Source organism: Octopus sinensis, unplaced genomic scaffold (genome assembly GCF_006345805.1).
Source record: "Octopus sinensis unplaced genomic scaffold, ASM634580v1 Contig17270, whole genome shotgun sequence".
Taxonomy (NCBI): domain Eukaryota; kingdom Metazoa; phylum Mollusca; class Cephalopoda; order Octopoda; family Octopodidae; genus Octopus; species Octopus sinensis.
This window is the reverse complement of record NW_021834931.1, coordinates 1,250-26,199: the sequence shown is the minus strand read 5'-3', so window position 1 is coordinate 26,199 and position 24,950 is coordinate 1,250. Positions and strand designations below refer to the sequence as shown.

The following is a 24,950-nucleotide window of genomic DNA, read 5'->3' as shown; positions in this document are numbered from 1 at the left end:
TGCAATTAATAATAATACACACACTACATTTTGTTGTTTAAACTTTTCGTGTTTGTATCTTATGCTTCGTTTATTTATATTAGTTTTATGTCCAAAAGGTAAAAACCCGTACGAAAATATCAATTTTACAAAATTATTAATCAACCATATCAAGGTTATTAAATTGCTTCCATCATTTTCTAATTCATATTTATGCAAAGTTGGATTCTCAGAAATGTTTGGAATCAAAAATAAGTACCGAAACAAATTATTACTGGCGAAAATATCAAGCATGGATGTGGGTTTCAATGATGCTATCAGTATTAACAATAAACAGACTCAGCCATCTCAAAAGAATCTACTCATTAGATAATTATAATAAATACTTTGTCATAAGCTTTCTCGCCTGACATTGGCAGCATGATTTGAGAACTGACATAACCTCATTCCGACAAGACCCATAGACAGTATCTTTAAGGAGAAAAAGCAGCTTGTCTCGACCTGGATGTCCATTTTTTAAATGAGGATTTTTAATAAAAAGTTTCTTTTCTTCTACTTCCTCGAGAGCGAAGGTACGTAGTAAAATTCCCGAAGTTTTGAAGTAAAGAATGTCATTTTTAGAGTCCGACAATCTAAATAATGATGCCGTTCTCCTAAAATTTGACTCATTCTGATTCTGAATCACTTCATCTGGCATTTCACCATCCTTAAGAAATGCTATAATTTCCGACTTTTTCTGTAGGGTCAATAAAACGAACTTCATAACAAAAAATTATGTAACGTGTTCGGAAAATTTCGATTTTCATATGAGGTCAGCCATTCTAAAAAATTAAAATTTTCTTTCTTTTTTAAACTAAAAAATCTAAAGTGATGATTTTTGTGATTATATTAATTTAATTTGTTGATAATCTATATTTTTGAGGTTTCGTTTAGCGTAGCAACGGCACGGCGTTTACGGCGAAATCGATATTGCGTATCAACGGCGTTAACGGCAAAATCGACTTTGCGCGATCGTTCTCAGCCTGCAATCACTCTCAACCGGTGACATACTTTTATTGCCATTATTTACATCACACACTTTTTAGTTTGCGAAAAATTTGTTTTTTAAAATATGCGTCGCTGTTCAAAAAGGTTGGGAACCTCTGAATTATGTAATCGCTGAAGTATTAGCTTATTCGTTTATTGCGGTCAAATATTAAAAAAATTTCTAGATCTTTAAACAAATTTCTTTAACACCGAATAATGAGTAAAAGTTTTTATTCGATCAGTGTATTTATAAGTGTAAGTCTTTGTTTCAATATTTCCCAATCATAAGAAGTTTATTTTGTCAGTTCCAGTGCAATTTTTAAAAAGTATATTTCTGCAAATTTCTTCGGTTTTGTGAGAATTGGTAAATTGTCAATAATAATTTCTTTAGATTCTAAAAAATTGATCCAATCTATAATTTTGTCATCGATCTCGTGGCATTTTGATCAAGAAATCCAAATATTATTAATTCGAAAAACATTAGATCGTCTAATATGTCGTGAGCGCTAGACGCGACTAATTAAACTCACTCAATGTCATTCAATGTCAAATATCATTGAATTTTGTTTATTTTATAATCAAGAAAATAAGAAAGTCCGGAAAGAAAGACGAAATTGATTTGCGAGCATTGACAGAGGACCGTTAGGTCCCGGCCAAACGGATAGCTTGCGATTATAACCATGATCAATTTTGGACAAGATCCAATTTTGACATTCTTGGAAATTTTGACAAATTGAAGAGCCATTTTTTACCATTTGTATTATTATAGCACTTTTACAAAAGCCATAATGTATAGCTCCGTGTGCAACACTCAATGAAACAATATTTATAATTATTTTTTTCCGTCTTCCTCTGTCAAATCCGACTAATATCAATCTTTCAGGTCGAAACCTTTCATAATTTTTTCCATTAATTTTTTTTGAAAGGCAAATAAAAATAACACAATTAAAAGAGTCTACTTAAGACTTTAAGACAGGGGTGGCCAACGGTTCGATCGCGATCGACTGGTCGATCGCGGCATGTTTCGTGGTCGATCGCTCGATATATAAATTGCTAATTATTTTTTTGTATTTAAATATATTAAAAAAAAATTATCAATATTAAAGTAAGTATTTTCACGTGTCTTGTTATGAGGTGTAACAAAAAGTCCAAATCATATAAATTAATGCCAAATGGGAAAGAAAAAGACTATATTTTTACGATGCACATGGAAAAATGCACATGTATGCTATGCAATAAAATCATTTCATTACCAAAAAGGGGAAATCTTTGTCGGCATTTTAATTCTTTACATCCCGAGTTCAACAAACACTTTCCTTTAAATTCCTTATTACGGGAAGAGAAAGTTGAACAATTAAAAAAATCTTTTTTTCACAACATACAATTTTGAAAAAGTTTATTAATTCGTCCAGATCTGCAACAATTGCATCATTGCGAGTGACTCGTCTCCTCGTAAAACACAAAAAACCTTTCACTGATGGGGAAATTTTAAATCTTGTTTTTTGGAAGCTGCCGATTCACTATTTGATGGTATGAAAACTAAACAGGAAATTTCAAATTGCATCAAAGAGCTTCAGCTCTCAAAACAGTCAATTGTCAGAAGGGCTGAAAGCATTTCTGAAAATCTTCTTCGCAGTTAAAAAAGGATCTTTACGCATGTTCGTGTTTTTCTCAATTTAGAATTACAGGGAAAGAATAGATATATTATCGATATGATCAGTTAATAAATGCTTTCATAATGAAGTTGGAATTATGGATATCTCAAATCAGAAAAGAAAATTTTACCCATTTTCCTAACATTGAAGATGAATTCACAAAACAACTTGTGAATAAAAATCATTATGTCAATGAATTTGCTATGGTACTAGAAAAAATAATGAACGAGTTTAATAACAGATTTAGCGATTTCAAGAAAATTACTATATTATGCAGTTTCTTTGTTTCTCCGTTCATGGATGTAGACATCGAAAATATTTCAGAAGAATTTAGCAAGATTTTTGACGTTGATGGAAGAAAAAGTCAAATAGAAATTATAAATCTAAAAAATGACATCACTTTAAAATTACATTCAAATGTCAACATGTGGAAATTTATGTCTCAGGAAAAATATCCAATTTTGATTGATTCGTATCAACGAATTCTTTCATGCTTTAGAAGCACATATTTATCCGAAACATCATTTCAAGTATGAAAATGATAAAATCTCAATACAGGACACGTTTAACGGATGACCATCTTGGGGATTGCATGAGAATAGCAATAAGCTTATACGAGCCAGAATTTGAAATAATCGCAAGTGAATTACAATGCCAAAAATCGCATTAATTTTTAATTGTAAAATAAAATTTTTGATATTAAAATATATAAGTCGATCTCCAAAAAATCGCAAAATGAAAAGTAGCTCGCCGGTGAAAAAGGTTGGCCACCCCTGCTTTAAGAGCAAGCAAAGACTTGCAAGCCAGCGTTTGCCTACCACTGAACTGAGACATTCTATTGGAAATAAAGAATGCAAGACGGATCATATTGAAGTCAATTTTAAAATCAATTTCATGTAAAAATAGATAAAATTCAACCATTTATTACGAATAACGTCTGTTAAAAAATATGATTGCAAAGGAGGAGGTTTTCAACTCGTTCCATCGCCTAAACAACAACGGCGCACTGGGATACGACGAAGTTTTAGTCAAACTTCTTAAAAATTCATCTTACTCACTTTTGTTGATAATAGCTGAAATTTTCAACAGATGTTCTCGACATCAACAAGCTTTGATCACTTTATAATGATATCACAGAAACAATCTACGCAAACGTCGTAAGCTCAATACCTGAAAACACAGGGCTCTTAATCATAATAATGTGCAAAACCAAAAAAAATTCGGTACTTTTGTCGAAGTGGTCGCAGTTTTTTTAGAAGATAATTAAAATTAATTAATTTTTTTAGTGAAAAATAGATTATTTAATTTATAACCCTCTATCAATAATTTAAATGGTTATTAAAATTATTTAAAAATTTATTTAACCAATTTAGTCATTTTTAGTACGCGGCATCCAAATTCCAGGACTGTAGAAGGAATTTATGTCTTTTACAATCTGTGCAAAAGATTCCTTATAGTTCTGTATTTGTTTTCGCCACATAAATTCTGAAAAAATAACTAACTAAAAAAACCTGCGAAATAAGATCCCAGATGATGTCTTACAGCTCCTCTTTGAGCTTTATTCTTGCATTTTGCACTTCCCCACATTCGTTCTACTGTCTGGGTGTGCACTCCCGTCGTTGGATCCACAAAGAATTTTCTGAATATATTATATTTCCTTACTTATGGTTAACGGTTTCGTGTGTGTAGCCGTTTTCAACCAATTGATCAGTTGAATACCCTAAATGTTAATCAAATAATGCTAACCTTTCCAGCAGTCACTATAAATAATGCTTCCCACCTCGACATATCGAATTACTAGACTGAGCAGTGTTTCTCTGCTCCTATCCGCGACTGGTTGCAGAAAACACTGTTTGGTGGCTCGACAAATACCACCGAAGACCCACTGTTTTGGTAAAACTCTTCCAGAGTTGTTTTTCCGTTTGGAAAACATACTCTCGTCTACCTCCACAATCATACCAGGACCACCTGAAATAAACATTAATAATACCAATTTTGCCGTCAGATCTTTTAACAAGTGCGTCCACACAGACTTCACGTAAAAACATAGCCCAATCGACATATGTATGTTCACCCCAATTGTATTCGTGATGAAGCCATTTGAAGGTATGCCTATCGTAACTCCATAAGTATATGTAGGCGATGACATCCTCAAATGGCAATCTACAATTCTCTAACCAGGTATCTAGAATTATTTGAGAGAAATTATACCTTTTTAATAGAACATTGGACTCTACAACCAACTCTTGAGCATTTCCAATTGAGCTTCGGTCCCAAGACTAATTCCATCTGATGTCCCTTCGGACATATACGTGATTTTGAAAGGATATCCACATTTTGCAGAAAATGCACTGCATCCTCCTTACTTATTGGGAGCTGTCGGAATTTGATGTTGCATAAGTCCACAACAGAATTTTCCATGTGACCTATAGTGCCAGTTTATATCAATATTAGGTACATGCTCGCCATAATATTAAAAAAATTAGAAAATAAATTAGTAAAAAATTTAATAATATTTTAAATTATTGATAGAGCGACTTAAATAAAATATAATATATTCCACCTCAAAAATTATTAGATTTTTTAAAAGGCCTAAAAAAACTGCGACCACTTCGACAAAAGTAATTCTTAGCAAATAGTTGTTGAACGTTAACATCGACAAAACAGAATTCATCTCCATTGAAAGAAAATTAATGAAAATGAAACCAAAACTTTCAGTGCTTTTGTTGCAAATTTGATATTTTGAAAAACATCAATAAAAAAAGTTTTAAGCATTCAAAATGATAGTTGATTTCTTTTTTAATATTTTTATCGAATTTCGATCTGGATTCAAGTGCGATTTCATCCAGTGTCGGAAAATTTTCAAAATTATTTGTAGTACCCCGAATCAGGAAGCGCTGTTATAAGGCATGTGAATTATTCTCTTTTGTAGATTCTTTTATCTCAAAAAGAACTTATGACTCCAAGGAGTCGAGCTAGCTTTTTAGGATGTCTTTTTAACAATTGGTTTGCAGAAGAGTGACCCAATTAAATGTTAACAAGTAATAAGAGGTTTTTAAAATTTGGATTAGGAATTTAAAGTAAATATATTTTTCATACTTAATTCGTTGTCGCTAGTAACATTTTTGAAAGCTCATTGTTTTTTATGGTTGCTAATATTAATAAACTTTCTTTCTAGTATTAATTTTATTTTGTAAAATAATAAAGTTATTGGTTGGCGATGTTCCACTATTGAAAGATTCAAAAATTTGACAAACATTTTTGAAATCGATATGTCAAAAGCTTTTGACTTTATCAGTCGTCAGAAATTGACGGATGTCTTTACAGAATTCCTTGACGAATCTTTGACCCGAATGATCAGGAAACTCTTATCAGTAACCTATCTATCGATCAGGGTTTGAAACAGCATCCGGAACACATCAAAAGGATCTGTTATCTCCTATGCTGATTGTCGTATATCTGGAGACTACATTAAAAGACTTAAACCTACCATACTATTGCCCCATTGTAAATTTATAAAAAAAACATGTTCAGTTTTTATTTTTGTTCACTGTAAACACCTCGACATTGAAAAAATTCATATAATAAATGAATCGAACCAAACACCTAAGCCGACACAAAATAGAATAGTGTTTATTGAGCGAAAAGAAAAAGAAAAACAAGGAAGAAAAACATCGGCGGGGAGATAAAAACAAGGCACCGAAGTGTCTCTTTCCATGCGTATCCCCAATACTAGTCATGTTTGACGACAATTCTCCAAGACCATCCGGATCGTGGGCACAGAGGATTCTTGTGAGTCTTTTAGCCTTCCGTCAAGTTGTACTCCGTAAGCCAATTTCATAGCGAAACGTCTTGTCTTTTCCAACTGTTCGATCAGGTAGTCACTCTCCTCCGTACCGTACCAGCCCTCGTAGCCATATGTGAGGACTGGCTGCACACACGTTTTGTATACGTAGATGTACGTTTCCGGATCCAGATGGAACCTGGTTAAGCTTTTGAGGATCCTCACACTCCTCTTTCTCTGATTTGCTATATGCTCTACGTACGAGCCACGACAGTTAATGGTTGCTCCCAGGTAAGAAAGATTTTTTCTTTTCGAGAGATCCATCACATAGCTACTCATCGCATATGCACAAGACTCCGCATAGCGACTCCCTCTCCGCAACCATGAAATGGTGCTCTTCTCCGGTGCTAGGGTCAAACCCTTCTCTATAGTCCACATCTTTAGCGTTGCAATGTATGATTTCAGTCGTCTCCAAGACTGCGATATCCTTTTCGAGGTATCCATGACCAGGATATCGTCAGCATAGATAACGAGGTACTTTTGTCGAAGTGATAAAATATAATATATTCCACCTCAAAAATTATTAGATTTTTAAAAGGCCTAAAAAAACTGCGACCACTTCGACAAAAGTACCGGTTTTTTTAGTTAGTTATTTTTTCAGAATTTATGTGGCGAAAACAAATACAGAACTATAAGGAATCTTTTGCACAGATTGTAAAAGACATAAATTCCTTCTACAGTCCTGGAATTTGGATGCCGCGTACTAAAAATGACTAAATTGGTTAAATAAATTTTTAAATAATTTTAATAACCATTTAAATTATTGATAGAGGGTTATAAATTAAATAATCTATTTTTCACTAAAAAAATTAATTAATTTTAATTATCTTCAAAAAAAACTGCGACCACTTCGACAAAAGTACCGATAACGAGCTTGCCAGTACGTGTCGACGGCAGAGGAATGTCCGCCAAGAAGAGGTTGAACAGAAGTGGACTCAAGATAGATCCCTGCGGGACTCCCCTTCTAAGTTCCACACACCCCGATAGGCGGTTTCCACAGCGGACAAATGATTGTCTTCCTGACAAGAAGCTCTCCAGCCATCGATAGGTCTTTATCCCGGCTCCGATGTCATGGATTCTGGAGAGTAGGCCCAGGTGCCACACGCTATCGAAGGCTTTGGCCAGATCCAGACACACCACAGTTAGCCATGCTTCATTTCTGTCAGCACGGGATAATTGGTGCTCTAACTCCCTGAGGCAGTCCCCTGTGGATCTTCCTCCACGAAATCCCCATTGTTCAGGTAAAAGCAAATTTTGTGATTCTATATGACCAGAGAGTCTGTTAAAGACAATCTTTTTCCATTGTCTTAGAGAAAGCACAAATGAGGCTAATTGGCCGGTAGTTCTGTGCCAGCAGTGTCGATTTACCAGATTTTGGAATCATTCGAACAATCGTATGCTTCCACGCGATGGAATGAGTGTCCGAACGTCCAGCTGGCGTGAAACAACATAGTCAATGCTCGTATCAAGATTTCAGGGGCCTTCTTTAACAACTTCGGAGGGATGTAGTCGAAGCCAGGCGCCTTGTTCTTCAACCCAGCAATTGCCCTTTCAACCTCTTCCTGTGTTATCGCCCCACATAATGGTCCCTCCGATAATTGCGAATAGCAAGCTTCTTCACAATTCGGTCATAAGTCCCTCGTGGAACGGTAGATTCGACCTCTTGAACTGACTAAGTTGGTTCCTGAGTACTTCCGGGATACGATCAGAGGAGATATATTTCCCGTCTGGTTCTTTTAGTGAAATTTCAAATCCTTTGCATCATTTCTGGTAAGGCGTTGATATGCTTTCCAGAAATTAGGGTTTCGCTTATCCAGTTTTCTGCATTCAGACCTCCATTTACTTTCGACCTCAGTCTTGGCCATTTTTGCAATAGTAGATTTTATCTTGTCGATCTCCAATTTCAGGCGGCATTTGATTGACTCAACCCGACATCTTCTCCTGCGATTTTCCAGGGTACCTTTCGTTCTGATCAGAGTGACAAGTTTCGAATTCATCCGCTTTTGCGTTCCTTTGGGTTTCCATACATTTTTTAATGGATAAACATCCAGGAATTTTATGATTGACGATCTAAGGTGATCATCGAGATTGTCAATATCATCTCTGCTTCTCAGAGGCTGGGACACGACATTTCGAAGAGAATCCCGCATATTATTCGAATAAACTCCAGTTCATGTTCACGAGGTTGTAACCAATGAACAAGTCCTCCGTAACATTCATAGTCATCTTTATCAACATCGTTTGCGGCACGTGTCAGAGCCAATGTCCGCTTACAACCTCGGTATGTAACATAGGACTAATTGATGCCGAGCATAGAAAGAGACCCAAGCGATCAGCCCTGCCTCTGTCTGCATAATGATTCAGTTCTTCCGATGTAAAGACCGAAAAACCCAAGCTACTGGCCAAGTCCTCAAGGACAGTTCCATCCATATTCGTAGTTTCACATCCATAACTCACATTTTTGGCATTAAGATCTCCTGCTAGGATTGACAGGCAATTTCCCTCAAAGAACGTCCCAATAACGTTTGAATAGCGCCTTAGCGACTTTGAGTACATTCCCCCGACGGTTAGCCAGCCAGCAGTCGTGTGCAGCTCGAGCACAATAAGTTCACAGAGTGACTCCTCCACAATTCTGATGTTTCTTACCTTAAGGTTCGCCCTGTAGTAGACTGAGGTTCCTGTCCCCGCCACTGAGTTTATTTTCCATGGTATATTAATAGACTTATAGCCTTCGAATTCCACCCTCGTAGCTTCCTTCAGCTTAGTCTCATTGATAATCAATATGTGAGACTTCGCTGTGGCCAGCAGGAGCCTCAGCTCCGATGCCCGTCTCGCAAGCGAGCGGGCATTTAGAATTGTCAGAGCAAGGAATCCTTCCGACATGGGTGGCTGACCTCCCGTGGGAGCGCCACCTTTTTCGGTAAAGGGGGTCTGCCTGCTTTCCGTTTGCCACCGGTTTCAGCCGGCTCTGGAGGCGTCCCATCGTCCTCCAGCCGGGCTTCAGGGCTTGGCAGCTGAACTCCAGATTTTGCTACTGCAGTTTTCTTCACTGCTCTCGCCTTCGGGGCGGCGGGTTTTGTTTCAATCGACAGACGTTCCAGCAGCCAAGAATACTCTCTTGGATCGTGGCTAGTCGTGGCTAGTCGAAATATTTTCAACCTAATAGTCAAATTAAAAAGAATTAAAACATCTTAATGAATAAACCAATAAACACAGACGTGACAACGAGAGATTTAGTCTTTGTTTGAGAATTAGTTTAAAGATTAATGTTTATTTTAATTAAGGATTATTATAAAATCGATTTTTTTAATTGTAGTTATAATACTTTTTTTGAATTAATTTTATTTCTAATAAGTACACTTCGTTGTTGTTCCTTGTTTGTGATTGCTTGTTTATACACGATTAATTTATTTATATGTTATTTTGTAAATGACAATACAACACAACATTATAAAAAATTCATATAACTTTGAGGCATTGAACATGGTTGGAACAGGGGCTTACGGCAGGGTAATAAACTTAATGAAATATTGTTAGGTGCTCTTAGTTCAATGGATTGATGGCCCAGATGACGGAAAGTGTTTCGCTCTTAAAGTGATTCCTCTCCAAGATGTAAAATCCGAAAATAGTCTGAAATATGCAGAAAATGAGCGTCAAGTACTGAAATATTCAAATGTATGAGTTTTAAATATTTCAAAGAGCCCATTCGTAGCCTCGTTGCATTGCTCATTCAAGAATGAAGAATTTTACTGTCTCGGAATGGAGTTTTTTTCTGGAGGAGAACTTCTAAGTGTGATGAAGACTGGTATAGGACTATCTGCCCAAGTTGTGAGGTAAGACTAATTTTATATTGTAGATTTTACTCCAGTGAGATTTTACTCGGACTTGAACATTTGCATTCGCTAGGAATAGTCTATCGAGATTTGAAGCCTGAGAACATACTTTTGGACAGTGAAGGTGTAGATTGTTTGTTAATTGCTCAGGACATGTGAAATTAACGGACTTTGGATGTTCTATAAAATTAACAGGACGTACCTTCTCTTTTTGTGGGACATCTGATTATATGGCACCTGAGTTTTATTACAAAGCCGGGCATGAATTTCCTGTTGATCTTTGGGCGCTTGGAGTCGTTATGTATGAAATGGCATATGGAAAACTGCCTTTTACTTGTTCCAAGACTGCTGATGTGTCATACTATGTTAAGCATTGCCCTCCAAAACACAACCATTCAAAATCTCAAGCACTCTCTTCACTTATCTTAAAACTCTTGGATAAAGATGAGTACACACGTCTCACATGTTCACAGGCCAAGATTCACCCGTTTTACAATAGTTTGTGCTGGGATAATGTGTTCAATAAAGTGATACCCCCACCTTTCGTACCACAACTAGTATTATTAATTTTAACACGAATAGGTCAGTCAATCTGATGTTCAATACTTCAAACGTACTAATACACAAACTGTCTGCTTGACTGGGTTGGAAATGTATGACTATTCTCAATTCGTTCTTTAATTTTATTTCTGATAAATACATTAAATTTGTTTATATTTTGAAATGAGGCGAAATCAGAAACTGTTGCAATCTTTAGTAACAGAACGCATAATTTGAAACCAATATCCATAGCCATAGTCAAAGGTAATACTCTGGCTATCTGCCAAGGCCCAGTTTTCTCTAGTCTTTTTATTAATAAAATTACGCGAAAAAAAATTGAAACCAATGATGATTTCAAAGCCAAAAAATCTAGAAATTATGCCTATAGATGCTCTATCTCCTCCTATATTTCACAAAGAGTTTAGATGACCTGGTCTATATTTATGGATTCGTTGACTAATTTTGATATTCAGCTCAAAAAAAAAAAACAATATTTACTATTGATTGACAGCTGCTCTGGGCATTGTATTCCGCCGAATTGGGTATAAATAGAAATATTTTTTCTTTTAACAAATACTACGGGGTTACTTCAATTAATTTATATTGGCATTATAGAATCTTTCAGATTACTTTTATTAGACCCAAGTTATCGTATTTGACAGAATTATTGGAAACACAAAATATTTCTGTTTATAATTCTTACAAGATACTGAATTTATAGGACACAGCCATTTTTAAAAAAATGGCTTGAGAAGACGTATTCGAAGATACTATCGGGAATTGTTCTAAGTTTTTAAATAACTCTAATAAAGAAATTCTTGAAATTGAGAAGAAAAACGGGCATTTTCGATATTCTTAAATTAGCGGATTTTTTAAATATTGAATAAACGGAAATAAAAAATTTATTGAAAATCTAATTTCATCAGAAGATTTAGAAAATAGAAAACAAAAATCTAAAAAACAAGGTATACAGACAAAATAGATATTGAAATTAAATGTTGGCTAAAAGACAGTTTGAAAAAAAGAAAGTATCGGACGCTCTCCCAGGCTCACGGATTGCGAAAAGGTTGCCACGGATTACGGCAATGGAGAGGCGTTGAAAAAGCAAAAAGAACTCTCATGAGGCGTGAATTTAACAATTCCCAAATAAGGTAAAAAACATTCAAAATGTACGATCATACTTAGTCGTAAATACCCGTTCCCATCCGAACACGGCAGTTAAGCGATTACAGGCTGTTCTATTACTTGGCTGGGTGACCGCCTGGGAACAAACAGTGTTGTACATAATTTATTTCTTCTTCACCCTAAATGTTGATAAATGATAAATTTACGTCGGAATAACTTGTAAAAGTGGCGAATGTGAGCTGACCTCCAGGCTCTTAATTAATTCGTGAATAACTTATTCCCTTTAAATCCGTCGACTAGTCACGTCACGATCCAAGAGAGTTTAAAAAAAATTAACATTTTTAATAAAAAAAAAAAACTTATTCCCTGTTCTCTCCAACTTATCCAATAAAGATATATTTGAAAAAAAACTTGTAAAAGTTATAAAAGTTGCTGCACGCTCTTTCACTTTGTTGTTCTCTAATTTTTCTATGAAGTTAAATTAATTACAATTTAAAGGGAATTTTTACACTATTTTAAGAGAGACATAAATTTTTAATAAGAAAGTACAAAGCAAATATTATGAAAGAAAAACAATTAGAACTACTTTTTATTTTATTTAAAAAAATTATTTTCTCATTGTTCTTTCTCAATGACAAAATCGTTCTCCTTTCTTATATTCAAATTCTTTATCAAAAACGAATGTCAAACGAGTCAGGAAAGCCAACCAACAAATTAATTTTTTAATGTAGATTACTTTTATTTAATGCTAGATGTCAAAATTACTTTGTTATTAAATCTGATGACTAACAAAATATGACTAACATCTCTCAATTTGATCTAATTTGATTAAATTTGAAAATCATTAAAACATGGCCATCAGGGAGTTCTTCTTGCTGACTCCCATTTTTTGACAACATAGGCATTCTCGGAATGAAAGCCCATGAATTCATTTCCTTGTTGGGCTTTCTCGTCTTCAAAAAATCACAAAAATATCGCCAAGACGCATCATCTGATACAAATAGATTTTCGAAAATCTGTTTTTTGCTGCCAGCAGTCAAAAAGACATAAAATATGCATTAAATATTTTTATTATTTAAAATTAAAAAAATGAATATCTATGAACAAGTCTTTAAATTTAATAAAATTCTATATTATCATAAACTGTCGAAAAATGTTTGTTGAGAAACGAGGTTTTGCTGTTTTAAAAAACCTTTCTAAATTAGATGGAAGAACAGAAAAAGTTTTCCTTGATAAAATCACAAGCCGAATCACAAAGCTTTGCTATGGTCTAAACGAGGACCATATAGACCCGGTTATTTGCTCGAATTTATTTTCCAATAGGCTCAGGTGACTCTCAAAGTGGTCAATGGCCTTTACTCCGGTGTAAAAACCAAAGAACTTGACAATCTGGCTGCAGAGACGGCTGCCACTATGACCACAAAACACCCCGATTACGCAACATTAGCTTCGAGAATTGCAATATCTAATCTACAAAAAGAAACCAAAAGCCAATTTTCAGGCAAAATATTATCTTAAAATGTATCAGATGCGGTTGATGAGCTCTACCATTACATCCACAAGGATACATCGAGACCATACCCTCTTGTGTCTGAAAATCTATATAATATAGTCCAAACCCATAAACAAGTTTATAATTGATGTGATTAAAATAGACCATTAACGACGCAATTAAAGATGAGAGAGATTTCAACATTTCTTATTTTGGATTCAAGACATTAGAAAGGTCTTATTTGATTAAAATTGATGGGAAAGGTAATTTTGTCGTTATATTTCAGTCATTGAGAGACCTCAATACATGTACATGCGAGTGGCCATTGGAATTCACGGAGAAGACATTTGTTCCGTTCTTGAAACCTATAATTTGATGTCTCAGCAGTATTTCACTCACGCTTCTCCTACTCTTTTCAACGCAGGGACTCAAAACTCTTCCCTTTCGAGGTTTTTGCTTAATGTCAGTGTAAAATCAGTTGTTTTTTGGTCGCAATGAAGGCAGACAGTATTGAGGGAATATATGATACAGTGAAGGAATGTGCCCTCATTTCCAAAGGGGCTGGAGGAGTCGGAATCCACGTACATTGCATAAGATCTACGGGAAGCTTTATTGCCGGGGTAATGAGCTCTGATGATTTTTAGACAAATGGGAGGTCGAATGGACTGATTCCGATGCTTAAAGTGTTCAATGCCACAGCCAGGTACGTCGACCAAGGCGGAAATAAAGTTTTTTGGAATAAAAAATGATTAGAGGCCGGGGGCGTTTGCCGTTTACCTCGAACCGTGGCATGCGGATATTTACGAATTCATCGAACTTAGAAAGAACACAGGAAAAGAAGAGATGAGGGCACGAGATCTATTCCTGGGTCTATGGATCCCTGATTTATTTATGAGAAGAGTCAGAGATGATTTGATGTGGTGTCTAATGACGCCTGACCAAGCCCCGGGCCTTTCTGATTGCTACGGGGACAATTTCGATAAACTTTATGAAGAGTAATTTAAGGATTTGTTTGAATTTGTTTAGATATGAGAGGACCGGAAAGTATGTTAGAAAAGTAAAGGCTCAACATCTCTGGCGGGCTATAGTTGAGGCTCAGATTGAGACTGGCGTGCCTTATATGCTTTATAAGGATGCTATAAATATTAAATCTAATCAAAAAAATCTCGGGACTATCAAATCGAGTAATCTGTGCACAGAAATTGTCCAATACAGTGATGCAGATGAGGTTTGAGAAAATGTTGTTCTACTACTAGACTGCGGTGTGCAACCTTGCTTCTATTTCTCTTTCGGCTTTTGTGGTCAATGGAGTTTTCGACTATGGTTTATTAGAGTATATTGTGGGTGTCACCGTCAAAAATCTAAATCGAGTGATTGACATAAACCACTATCCAATCCCCGAGGCGAAATTGTCAAACTTAAGACACCGGCCAATCGGGATTGGTGTACAAGGATTAGCTGACTGTTTTTGCATGTTAAGATACCCATTTGATAGCGAAGAAGCCAGAGAAGTAAATATAAATATATTTGAAACAATCTACTATTCTGCACTGAAAAAAAGCTGTCTCCTTGCTCAAGAATATGGGCCATATGAGTCATATCCCGGGTCACCAATAAGTCAAGGAATACTGCAGCATGACATGTGGGGTGTTTCTGATAGTTCTCGTCATGATTGGGCTACCCTCCGAGCGGATATTGCTAAGTATGGAGTGAGGAATTCTCTTCTTATCGCACCAATGCCAACGGCAACGACTGCTCAAATTTTTGGAAATAACGAGTCGATTGAGCCTTTTACTAGCAATTTTTACACTCGTCGTGTTCTGTCGGGGGAGTTCCAAATTGTCAATAAGTATCTCCTCAAGGATCTCGTCGATGCTGGTCTTTGGAATGACGACATGAAAAATGTTTTATTACACTTTAATGGGTCTGTACAGGTTGGGTTTTTTTGTGTTTTTTAATTTAGAACATTTCATCGATTCCCGAAGAACTCAAAAATTTGTATAAAACGGTGTGGGAGATCCCTCAAAAGATAATCCTAAAAATGGCTGCTGATCGGTCTCCTTTCATAGATCAGAGTCAATCCATTAACCTCCACATTGCTGAGCCAAATTATGGGAAAATTACGAGCATGCATTTCTACGCTTGGAAACTTGTTAGCTTACTTTCTACAACTTGATAGGGACTTAAAACGGGAATGTACTACTTGCGGACAAAGCCTGCTGCCAATGCAATACAGTTCACTGTCGATAAGGCAAGAATCAGATCCAAATTAGCTGCGGAAAATAAATCTTCGTCATCTAGTTCACAACTACCGACTGACAGCGATGATATTCAGCAAATGGAAACATGTAAATTGCTTGGAAATGGTTGTTTCTCGTGTTCAGGCTGATTGTTTTTTCTTGGTTTGTTTCATTGGATTTTTCATTCTCCAATAAACCTCAATCTTAAAAACTTATTATAAGTCACTAGCACCAGTATTTTGTCGCTTTGGTCGCGTTCGAAACCTCAGCCGTAGGAGGGTGTCTCATCATTACGTCTTTGAAAGTGAATACGTGAATGCTCGTGGGTATGGAAAAGTTGTCATTCTCCGCTGGAGCGTTCAAGCAATTCATTCCGCAAACAAATGATTTTTCTTTTAATATTTTGTTTCCTTATGAAAAATTAATTAAAAATTTTGTTCCTTTATCATATTGGGGTCACTGAAAACATTGATTGAATTCAACAAACAGAATATTTTGAATTTTTAATTCATTGAGATTGGTAGCCTACTTTTATGGCATTTAAAATTTTGAAACTTTAATAGCATGTGGCTTTTTATAAGATTATTCACCAATGACTATTCAATTTAGTCTGTTTAAAAAACATTTTCGTTAAAGATCATTCGAAATCCGAATTATTACTAGATCATTACTAGGAATACACTATCCATTAAAGATATAGAACCGTGTTTTATACAATACGTCGATTTCAAGGACAGTAAAAAAAATATCTTACTGATTTTGCAGAAACCGAAATTGTCAAGACAAATTGCTATCGAGGACAGAATTGATGCTTTGGAGAGAATGGGGGAGTTTAATATGTTGATAGAGAGGTTATCTCTGGGTACTAGGGTCGAATGGGGCATAAAATTATACATTTAGAAATAATTTTAAAAAATAAAATGTAATCACTGATTTATGTAATATCAAATTTGTGTAGATTAAATTATTTCATAATACAAAAGCATTTTTTATAATTTCAAGGCACTTCAGTTCTACAGTCATGCGAATACACTGATTCAGTACATTTGTCTCATTAACATGTTTAAAAACCACAATTTCCTCCAATCCATATTTTCTCTTATGAATGTAAATTCCATTTCCAGCCGATCCAGGGACGCTCTTGGGTGTCCCAATGTAATATGGAGTTCTGGTCTTGAGCGTCCTGAACAGATACCAGCCGTCCCTGACTGCCTCGACAGCTCTGATGGTGAGGACACTCTCCTTTTTGTCCCAGGGGAAAGTATAAGATAGTTGTGCTTTGGAACATGGAAAGATGGACAACAAATCAACGTTGTTATCTATCGGTGGAAATGCTATTCTATTTATTGGATTCTTAAGTAATTCTGATAAATATTAATTTATCATAAATAAACCAAATGTAAAGAAGTAGGCTAGAAATAGTCCTAAAAATGAGGAAAACATTTTTAAACGGAAGGTATGTGCATTATATACATTCGACAAGTTCCGATATAACAGAAAAAATTATTATTACCAAATTAAGAAACATTAACTGGTACTGTTGCATTTCATCCTGCATGAAAATAGCCTCTAAATGAATTAATGAAAATTTTTATGTGCCTTCTCCTAAAAATTCTATAAATGTATTAGGAGTATTTAATACCTGCAAAATATGCACCCATGAAGTGACGCGGGGTCCCCCTTTGTCTCTTATTGCGCCATTTTGCGCACCCCCACATTCTATATTTTCATATATAATTATTATCTGAACCTCTCAACATTCTGTGTATGTGCACCTGTGCTCGGACCTACAAAATTTCGTCTGCAAATTTATAAACGAATTATGGCCAACTTGTGATTAACTGTAAGGTGCACATAAGCAAGAGCATTGAGATCTGGCGTTGAATAACCTATTAGCAAGAATAAAGTAGAATTACACTTCCATTTGTCAGTGTGTATCACTGATCCCGGTGCGATATTTTCCTGTATTGCGGCGGTTAGAGTTTTTTTGGAGCGATCTGGAACCATCTTGATGAAACAGTCTTTACTTCCACGACAGATTCCCCCAAACACCCATTGTTGAGGGAGAATCCGTCCTGCATTGTTTTTCCGTTTAGAAAATATGCATTCGTCAACTTGGACAACTTTGCCAATACCACCTAACAATCTAATACCAATCAGTGTGTTTGGACGATTTGCTAAATAATATGCGCAAACCTCTCGCAGGGAGTGAGACCAATTACAAATTGTATGGCTGCTCCATTCCAGTTGACGCCGACACCATAAAATACTGTGTCTGTCAAAACTCAACATGTACATAAAGCGAATACATGACTGTAAGGTCACTTTCGTGCCTTCGATCCACGTACCTAAAAATAAAGTACTCTCTTAACCGTTTCTAATAGAACTATATGTTCACACCCACTTTTATAGCACACCATGTTGTATTCTCCTGCTGTTGGAGAAGGGTCATAAAATGTCTTTTGACATTTTTTTTCTTTGGGAAAGATTCCAACCTCTTGAAGGAAGGCAACTGATTCCATTTCAGTACGGGGAAGTTCATAGTCCTTCAGTTTTGCAATTTTCGCATGACAACTGTATCATTCATCTCCACAAGCCGGTAAAAAATTCAAATTTTTTAAAAAAATTTGAATAAAATTTACAAAATCGGCATAGTTCAATTTTTTAAATTTTCGATCTAATATTCATAAAGATTTTCATTAATTCATTTAGAGGTTATTTTCGTGCAGGATGAAATGCAACAGTACCCATTAACTTTCAATGTTGTTAGAAATTTTAAAACTAGACAAACACTGCAAATAAATTTAATAATTATTTGAAGGTCTTGTCGGTTATTGCATTAAAGACCAATGCAATAGATTTTTAACAAATAAAAATTTTCTAATTTTATAAAGTTTGTAAAGATTGGCTCACTTCTAAAATTGAAAATAAATATATGTTTTTATAACTACTAAGGTTATAATTTACAATATATTATAAGAAAGGTTTAGCGTCATTTTAATTAAAAAAGATATTTACCCAAAGACTTATTATTATAGCCACAATGAGGTGATGAGATATCTTCATTTAAACCTGTGTCATAAAATGTGGAATCACATATTCAAAGAAACTGAAGACTTACTTAGTTCAATCAATGATAACAACTGAGAATGTTGAGATGGTCGAGGTAGAAAAACTTCACAAATACGACCTCATCGCTGGAGAGTTGTCTCAAATATACAACGCGAAAGTTAAAATTATTCCTATTGTTTTGACTTGGGACGGAATTGTACGTTCTACAAGTCATATATGGATGTTTTGAATGTGGATATAATTCCGAGAGCATATACTCAATCTATTGTACTAAAGAAAACCCTTGAAAGTATGTTAGTGGAGCACCGAAATGGGATTAACTTTAAGCGAGTGATGTTAGTGCAGTCATTCACTTCCTACAACGAAAATCTTTACGACTGGTCGAAAATGACGGAATCGTTCTCATGGAACAACAATTCTGATCAGATTGGTGATGCTGAACACAAGATTGCAGTTAAAGAGGTAAGAAATGGTTGAAACAAATAAAAATAAACTAATAAAACAATCAATTTAAATAGTTTTATCCCGACTTATCTTTTATTGCATATAAACCTTAAGGTAATTAAATGTAAGTATGAAAGTCAAAAGAAGAAGTACTTTGTTTTTATTTTCAGAGTCATACCACCATTGGAATCTGTATATTAAAAACGGCTCGATGCACGCAGAGTATATAAATAAGAACGTTTTCAGGTTCCGAGCAAAAACAAAGCAGCTACTTGAGCATACCCGCTGCTTTTTGTTTTCTCGTCTCTATACATTCGATGAAAAATCCAATTTGATTGACATACTCCAAGATATTTTAGTTTCGCAGGAATTTTTATGTCGCCCGTATCCACGGGTTGATTTATTTTTTTGCCTGTTGTGATCTAGCTGACTGTGGTTTTTTCCCTTTATAAACTTAGACCACTATTATGTCACTATTCTTTTATTTTTGCAATATGAGATTCTACTTTTCTTCACGATACTTGTTTATTCATCCCTGCGCCACGAGGGATCGAGCGCCGAGAAAAATCATCTAAACTTTCACTTTTCTTAAAATTTTTAAAAATTGAAAAACTTTTATAGTCATGAATGACTGTGTTTGTGCCAGAAATTCCTCTTTTTTAAATGGTTTTTCGTTTATTGAAGAATGAATAGTTGGGCTAAATATGAAAGTGCTTCGCTCAATAAATTGGGTACTTTTCTATTTCATGAATCACGAAAATAGGCACTAAATTAATTAATGAAAATTTATTTGAATATTAGAGGAAAAATTAAAAAAAAATTGAGCTGATGAGCCTAATAGGCCTATAGCTCTCTGCACGTTCACAAAAGGTTTCTAATAAACAAATAAATTTTTATTGTAAAACAGAAAGAGGAAACAACAGGATTAAGACGGTAGACAGGAAGAGACGATAGCTTAGAGAAATCGAGTTCTTCAGAGAATGCGCTCGATTTTTATGTAGGGAGCAGAGGTTAGTTAGTCTTGAGATTCATTGTTGAAAGTTAGGGGATTCACTTCAATTTTCATATTAAAATTCTTTTTGGTTATAATAATTATGTTTTAAATGAAAATTTTAATAACTTAACTGGAAAAGTTCCGAGGAAAAAAATTAACCTGAAAAAGTTCTGAAAACACTTTAAGGTTGGAAACCACAAGTATTCTTGAATTTTTACCTAAAATAGAATCGAGCCAGAAAGATGGACGTTAAGTCGGGGAAAAGAATTATTAATTTATATTCTCGGATCTGTGCGTGTGGCTTCCTCCACAAACGGACAATGTTGATGCCGAGAGCAAACTCAATTAGCTGATCTTTCAATAGGAAAAATTGAAACAAATGATGATTGTTTAGTTAATTAATTGTATGGAAATTTTCATTTTTATAAAAAATATTCATTTCGTCAAATTGAACCGAGTCTTTAAGATACAACTGTGCTTCAAAAAACATCTGATCTTATTTTATAATGATATTGCAAGAGATTGGGTTGAAAAATAGATTTATGACTGACATTAGCTTAATTAACTCGATTGAATCGTTTATTAGTGAAAGATTGGTTAATGCGTAATTAGTTTGCTTTAACTACACTTCATAAAGTTTTTTGAATATGAGGCATCTAATGGGGTTCCCACATATGTTGTATGATCTTTCAATAAGAAAAAATTATAATTAACCTTTAAATTCACAAATAAATTGATGCTTAGTAGAACAGTACTCGGTCACCCACGGTCCATAAATACCTTCTTTAATTACGCAGTTCTTAATATTGGAATTTGTTGAATCTCTCCAACTGTAGAAGTCCCGAAAAAAAATTTTATAAAAATAACTTGAGTTGTTCCATAAGAATTGATATAAACATCATGATTTTGTATATTATCATAACCAATAAAAATGTCATTATTTCCATAACTTTGACGTATCTTATCTGCAAATATTATTTAGAAATGTATCTACTTAAAAATTCATCCTTCTTGAAACTGTCACTTACGGCAATGATGCCTCCTTTTTGTTTGCAATACGTTTTTGCTTGAAAATATGTTTTTTCTGTTGATACATATGTATAGCATGCAGAATTAAAACATTCTATTAATTTTATGATGTATTTATAATAATACTGGGAACTGACATTCGGCCGAATGACCAAAGTAATAATACAGGAGTAAAAATCATTTTCAAATAATTGTAAAGGCGTTTAAATAACAAGTATTTATGGTCAATGAACAATAAATAATTCAGGAATAAACAATTTTATGGAAATTAAAGAAATTACTCGAAAATGAACAATCTAATTCAAATATATTATTTTACAAAGTTTAAGAATTCGATATAATTTTAAACTTTCGCGTTTTTTTGAGCTCTCTCTGTCTTCTCTGCAGGTTCATTGTGAGAAAAAACATCTTCCACCTCATAAAACTCTTTTGAATGTAACTCGCTTAAATTATCCACATTCACTTGTTCGAGTCGAGATATTACAGAGAGATATTCCGAATTTTGAAGATTTAGAAAATATATATTGTTTTCAAGTTCAGCGTTAAGGGATCTTAATAAATCCAATTCTCTAATCTTGCAGTAAAATTCGTCATTTGTACATTTCAGCTGAAGGCATTAGAACATTGTGGTGCTGAAATACACCTCAGTCAAATGTAATTGTGCCTTGAGGGTGTCATTTTTTCCCACAAGAACCGGACATCACAGTGGACTTGAGCATCCTGAACTTGCTGTTAGTTAACTGCTTTTAAATGAGATTAAAAAACCATATTTTGCTGTTGTAGAGAATTAACACACTCACTAATTTCATCCTTCTCAGGATTTAAACGGCTGTTCGACTCATAAATTGACTTTCTATCTAATTTTTTGGACTGAGTGTTCTCACTCTCAAGTTCATCCACTTTGGACGAGTTTGTGTGCAACTCCGCAATTTTTGTTTGAGTGTTTGAATTTCATTTTATAATCGTGCCGTAAACTGACAGCTTTCGTTATTTCTAAATTTTTTTGAGATCATTTCGTTCCAAAATAACTTTTTTGCTTTTTCAAATTTGGAATGAAAATGTTCAAACTTGGTTTTTAATGATGACTATGTGTTCTCTCAATCAGAGTTGCTCTATTGATTTGTTCAAAATTGTTTCTCTCCTTGGTTATGTTGTTCTTTAATTCTTTGATTGTGACATTCTGGACTCACAAACAGGGTCAAATTCTGAGCAACTAGAGAAGCATTTTGGTCTTTTAATTTGGCATTCGTTGTTTGCTCAGGTTCTATTTTTAGCAGCTGTTCCTTGGCACTTTATAAACTTTCCAATTTATGAGTAAGCTGCTCATGAAAATCCATTTGAGCCCACATTTGATTCACGAGACACGTTTTGTTGTTCTTTAATTTGATTAACCTCACTTTGTAACCGATGGACAGTCATTTTAAGGTTATTAGAGTCTATTTGACGTTCTTTAACGACTCTATGCATTTTCTTTCCTTTTTGCTTCATTTAATCATTGATTATTAAAAGAGAGGCATTCTCAGAACTCGTTTGGTCTCTCCCTGCCACTGAAACGGCAATTTGTCTTAATTTATTAGAAATAAGTTCTTAAAAATCTCCTTTTAATCGAGCAGTGTCCTTTTTGTAACATAAAAACTATACCACATAAACAGGAGCACCAAACCCTATCCCTTCTCAAGCTATAAGAAATTTTTGATTGATTGTCGAGAACCGACATTGGAAGTGTTGATTTATCAAAAATCAAATATTATAGATTGAATTATTTTAAATTAATTATCAAAGGTAAGAGGCGGAACCACCCCGGAGACGGAACCCAAAAAAACTTTTTTAATTTTTTCTTTAATTAAAATTGTACGCTAAAATATACGTTTTTTGTTAAACTCTATTTTACTTTTTCCTCGATGAGATACCAATATCCCACTTATACAACGCAAACTAATAATTTATTTTTAATTTAGATAATCTTGATATGTGTATATTTGTGAGTTCTTCCTGAGTTTCCTCATTTTTGATAGAATAGAAATGACCATTATTTCTAAGACTGTACATGTTTTTGCAGATATTCCGTCATATAATAGGAACTTTCTTCTATTTGCATCGATGTCGTTTCTTAATCTCGCTGACTCTTCCACAATGATGTCTTCTTCATCAAATTTCCATCTTCTGGTAATTTTTTCGCCCGCTTTTTAAGATTTTCAATGACTTTGTAATCAATTATAGGTGTAATTAGAAGTTTAGATGCTATTAACAGTTTAGAATACAAATTAAATGACTTAACTTGCCTGTCAAAAAGTACACTGTCCGATAACTTTACAAACTTCTGGTGTTTCTATTCCATATAGTTTAGATGCTAATGAAATAAAAAGCTTATCTCTACCAAAATAGTTAGAATTGTGCTCAGCCTTAAAATTTTAATCAATAAGTTTACCTCAATAGTTTCCATCTTTAATTCAGCTTCGTCAGTTGCAAAGAACCTCAAAAGTTTCCCTTTTAAAAAATAAAAGCTTTTTCTCCGTCAAAACTTCTTCTGATATTCAAGAAACTTCTGACGAGAAAGCGTTCTTTCTTTGCCAGTTCTTTGTCTAAACAGGTGGAATCTTTATAAATCTTAATTTTATAAAGCATTTTTTTAGATAATCCAAAAAACCATTGTAACGTGTAATTTTATTGTAATTAATTCGAGGATTTACGCGATCGATTTCGCTTTTGGACAATTGCCGTCGAGACTTCCTGTGTTTTTGGGGCCAAGACGCTTGCTCATCTTAAGAAACTTGGCCGCCTGTGCACCTACCGCTCTAGAGATCCCAGGGAATTTATATTCCTTATTCAGAGGATCTCGCTTGCTGCTTTACGCGGGAATTGTCTTTCAATCCTGCGAGCCAGTACATAATAGCTAGATTTTTTTAACAATTTTGACAATGCAATAAGCAGTATTGACATTAATTATTGATTTTTGCGTTTGTCTACCCTGTGCATGATTTCCATGTAAAATTCCGTAAAGTCTTCTCAGATTTAATCTGCAGAGTAAGATCCTATGATCGTTGTTTGTCAAGGATCCTCCATACAAATGGGAGTTGCCTAATAATCGCTTCTGCGACTGCTTGCACAAAATATTATCAATTTGATTATATATTTTTCGTATAGAAATCATCAAGCTCATTCATACAAGTCGATAATCTTTGCGCGTGGGTCGCATAAACGTTTATAACAGTCATAATTGATTTCTTCATACGTGATCTAATATCAAGAGCATATTTTCAAACATATAGATGTAGGCATATACCAACACCTAAACTGTCGTTATCAAGTTTTCAACTAACCGACAGAAGTAAGCAAGCATTAATCAATGCTTCAAATTGTGACTGCGCATCACTCCTTAAACAAGTAAGTTTGGTTAAAAAAATTCTAGAGATCTGTAAAAGACTTACACAAAATGGTATCTTAGTACTTCTGAGAAGAAGTGGGAACCGGAATCTCGAGTCCTCTGTCCTGATTCAACAATTATCATTAAATATAAAAAAATAAAAGTAATGTAAATTTTCTTATACTTTTGTAAGATAGATATAATTGATAACTATAAAATTTAAATTTATAATAATTATTACTGTGCACTAAAACAAACAACCCTGTTTTTAGTTGTTAGAATAATTATTGCTCATCGAAAATCATTACATGTT

The 24,950-nt window shown here is 34.5% G+C and overlaps 2 protein-coding genes, 1 non-coding gene and 1 pseudogene across 3 annotated transcripts; all 4 read left to right on the top strand.

The window, feature by feature from the left end:
- Positions 1-10,567: 10,567 nt before the first annotated feature.
- Positions 10,568-13,520, top strand: LOC115231049 (serine/threonine-protein kinase OXI1-like). The gene is made up of 2 exons (XM_029801142.1): positions 10,568-10,894; positions 13,326-13,520. The coding sequence occupies exons 1-2, from the start codon at positions 10,568-10,570 to the stop codon at positions 13,518-13,520; spliced, it is 522 nt and encodes a 173-aa protein (XP_029657002.1).
- On the top strand, positions 12,045-12,163 carry LOC115231052. Its single transcript, XR_003883483.1, has one exon. It is a non-coding gene; the product is annotated as a 5S ribosomal RNA (ribosomal RNA).
- A 466-nt stretch (positions 13,521-13,986) lies between the features above and the next one.
- LOC115231047 lies at positions 13,987-14,728 on the top strand (annotated as a pseudogene).
- Positions 14,729-14,759: 31 nt separating this feature from the next.
- On the top strand, positions 14,760-17,006 carry LOC115231048 (ribonucleoside-diphosphate reductase large subunit-like; the record flags this gene model as incomplete). The annotated part of the gene is made up of 2 exons (XM_029801141.1): positions 14,760-15,428; positions 16,737-17,006. Coding segments are annotated over 2 exons (939 nt in total), but the record flags the coding sequence as incomplete, so codon positions are not given.
- Positions 17,007-24,950: the final 7,944 nt, after the last annotated feature.

Excerpts from the sequence above, each read along its gene's own strand:
- LOC115231049 (XM_029801142.1), top strand. The coding sequence starts at position 10,568 with ATGGCACCTGAGTTTTATTACAAAGCCGGGCATGAATTTCCTGTTGAT. Across the intron at positions 10,895-13,325 it reads CACCTTTCGTACCACAACTA|GCTCAGGTGACTCTCAAAGT; the intron begins GTATTATTAATT and ends ATTTTCCAATAG.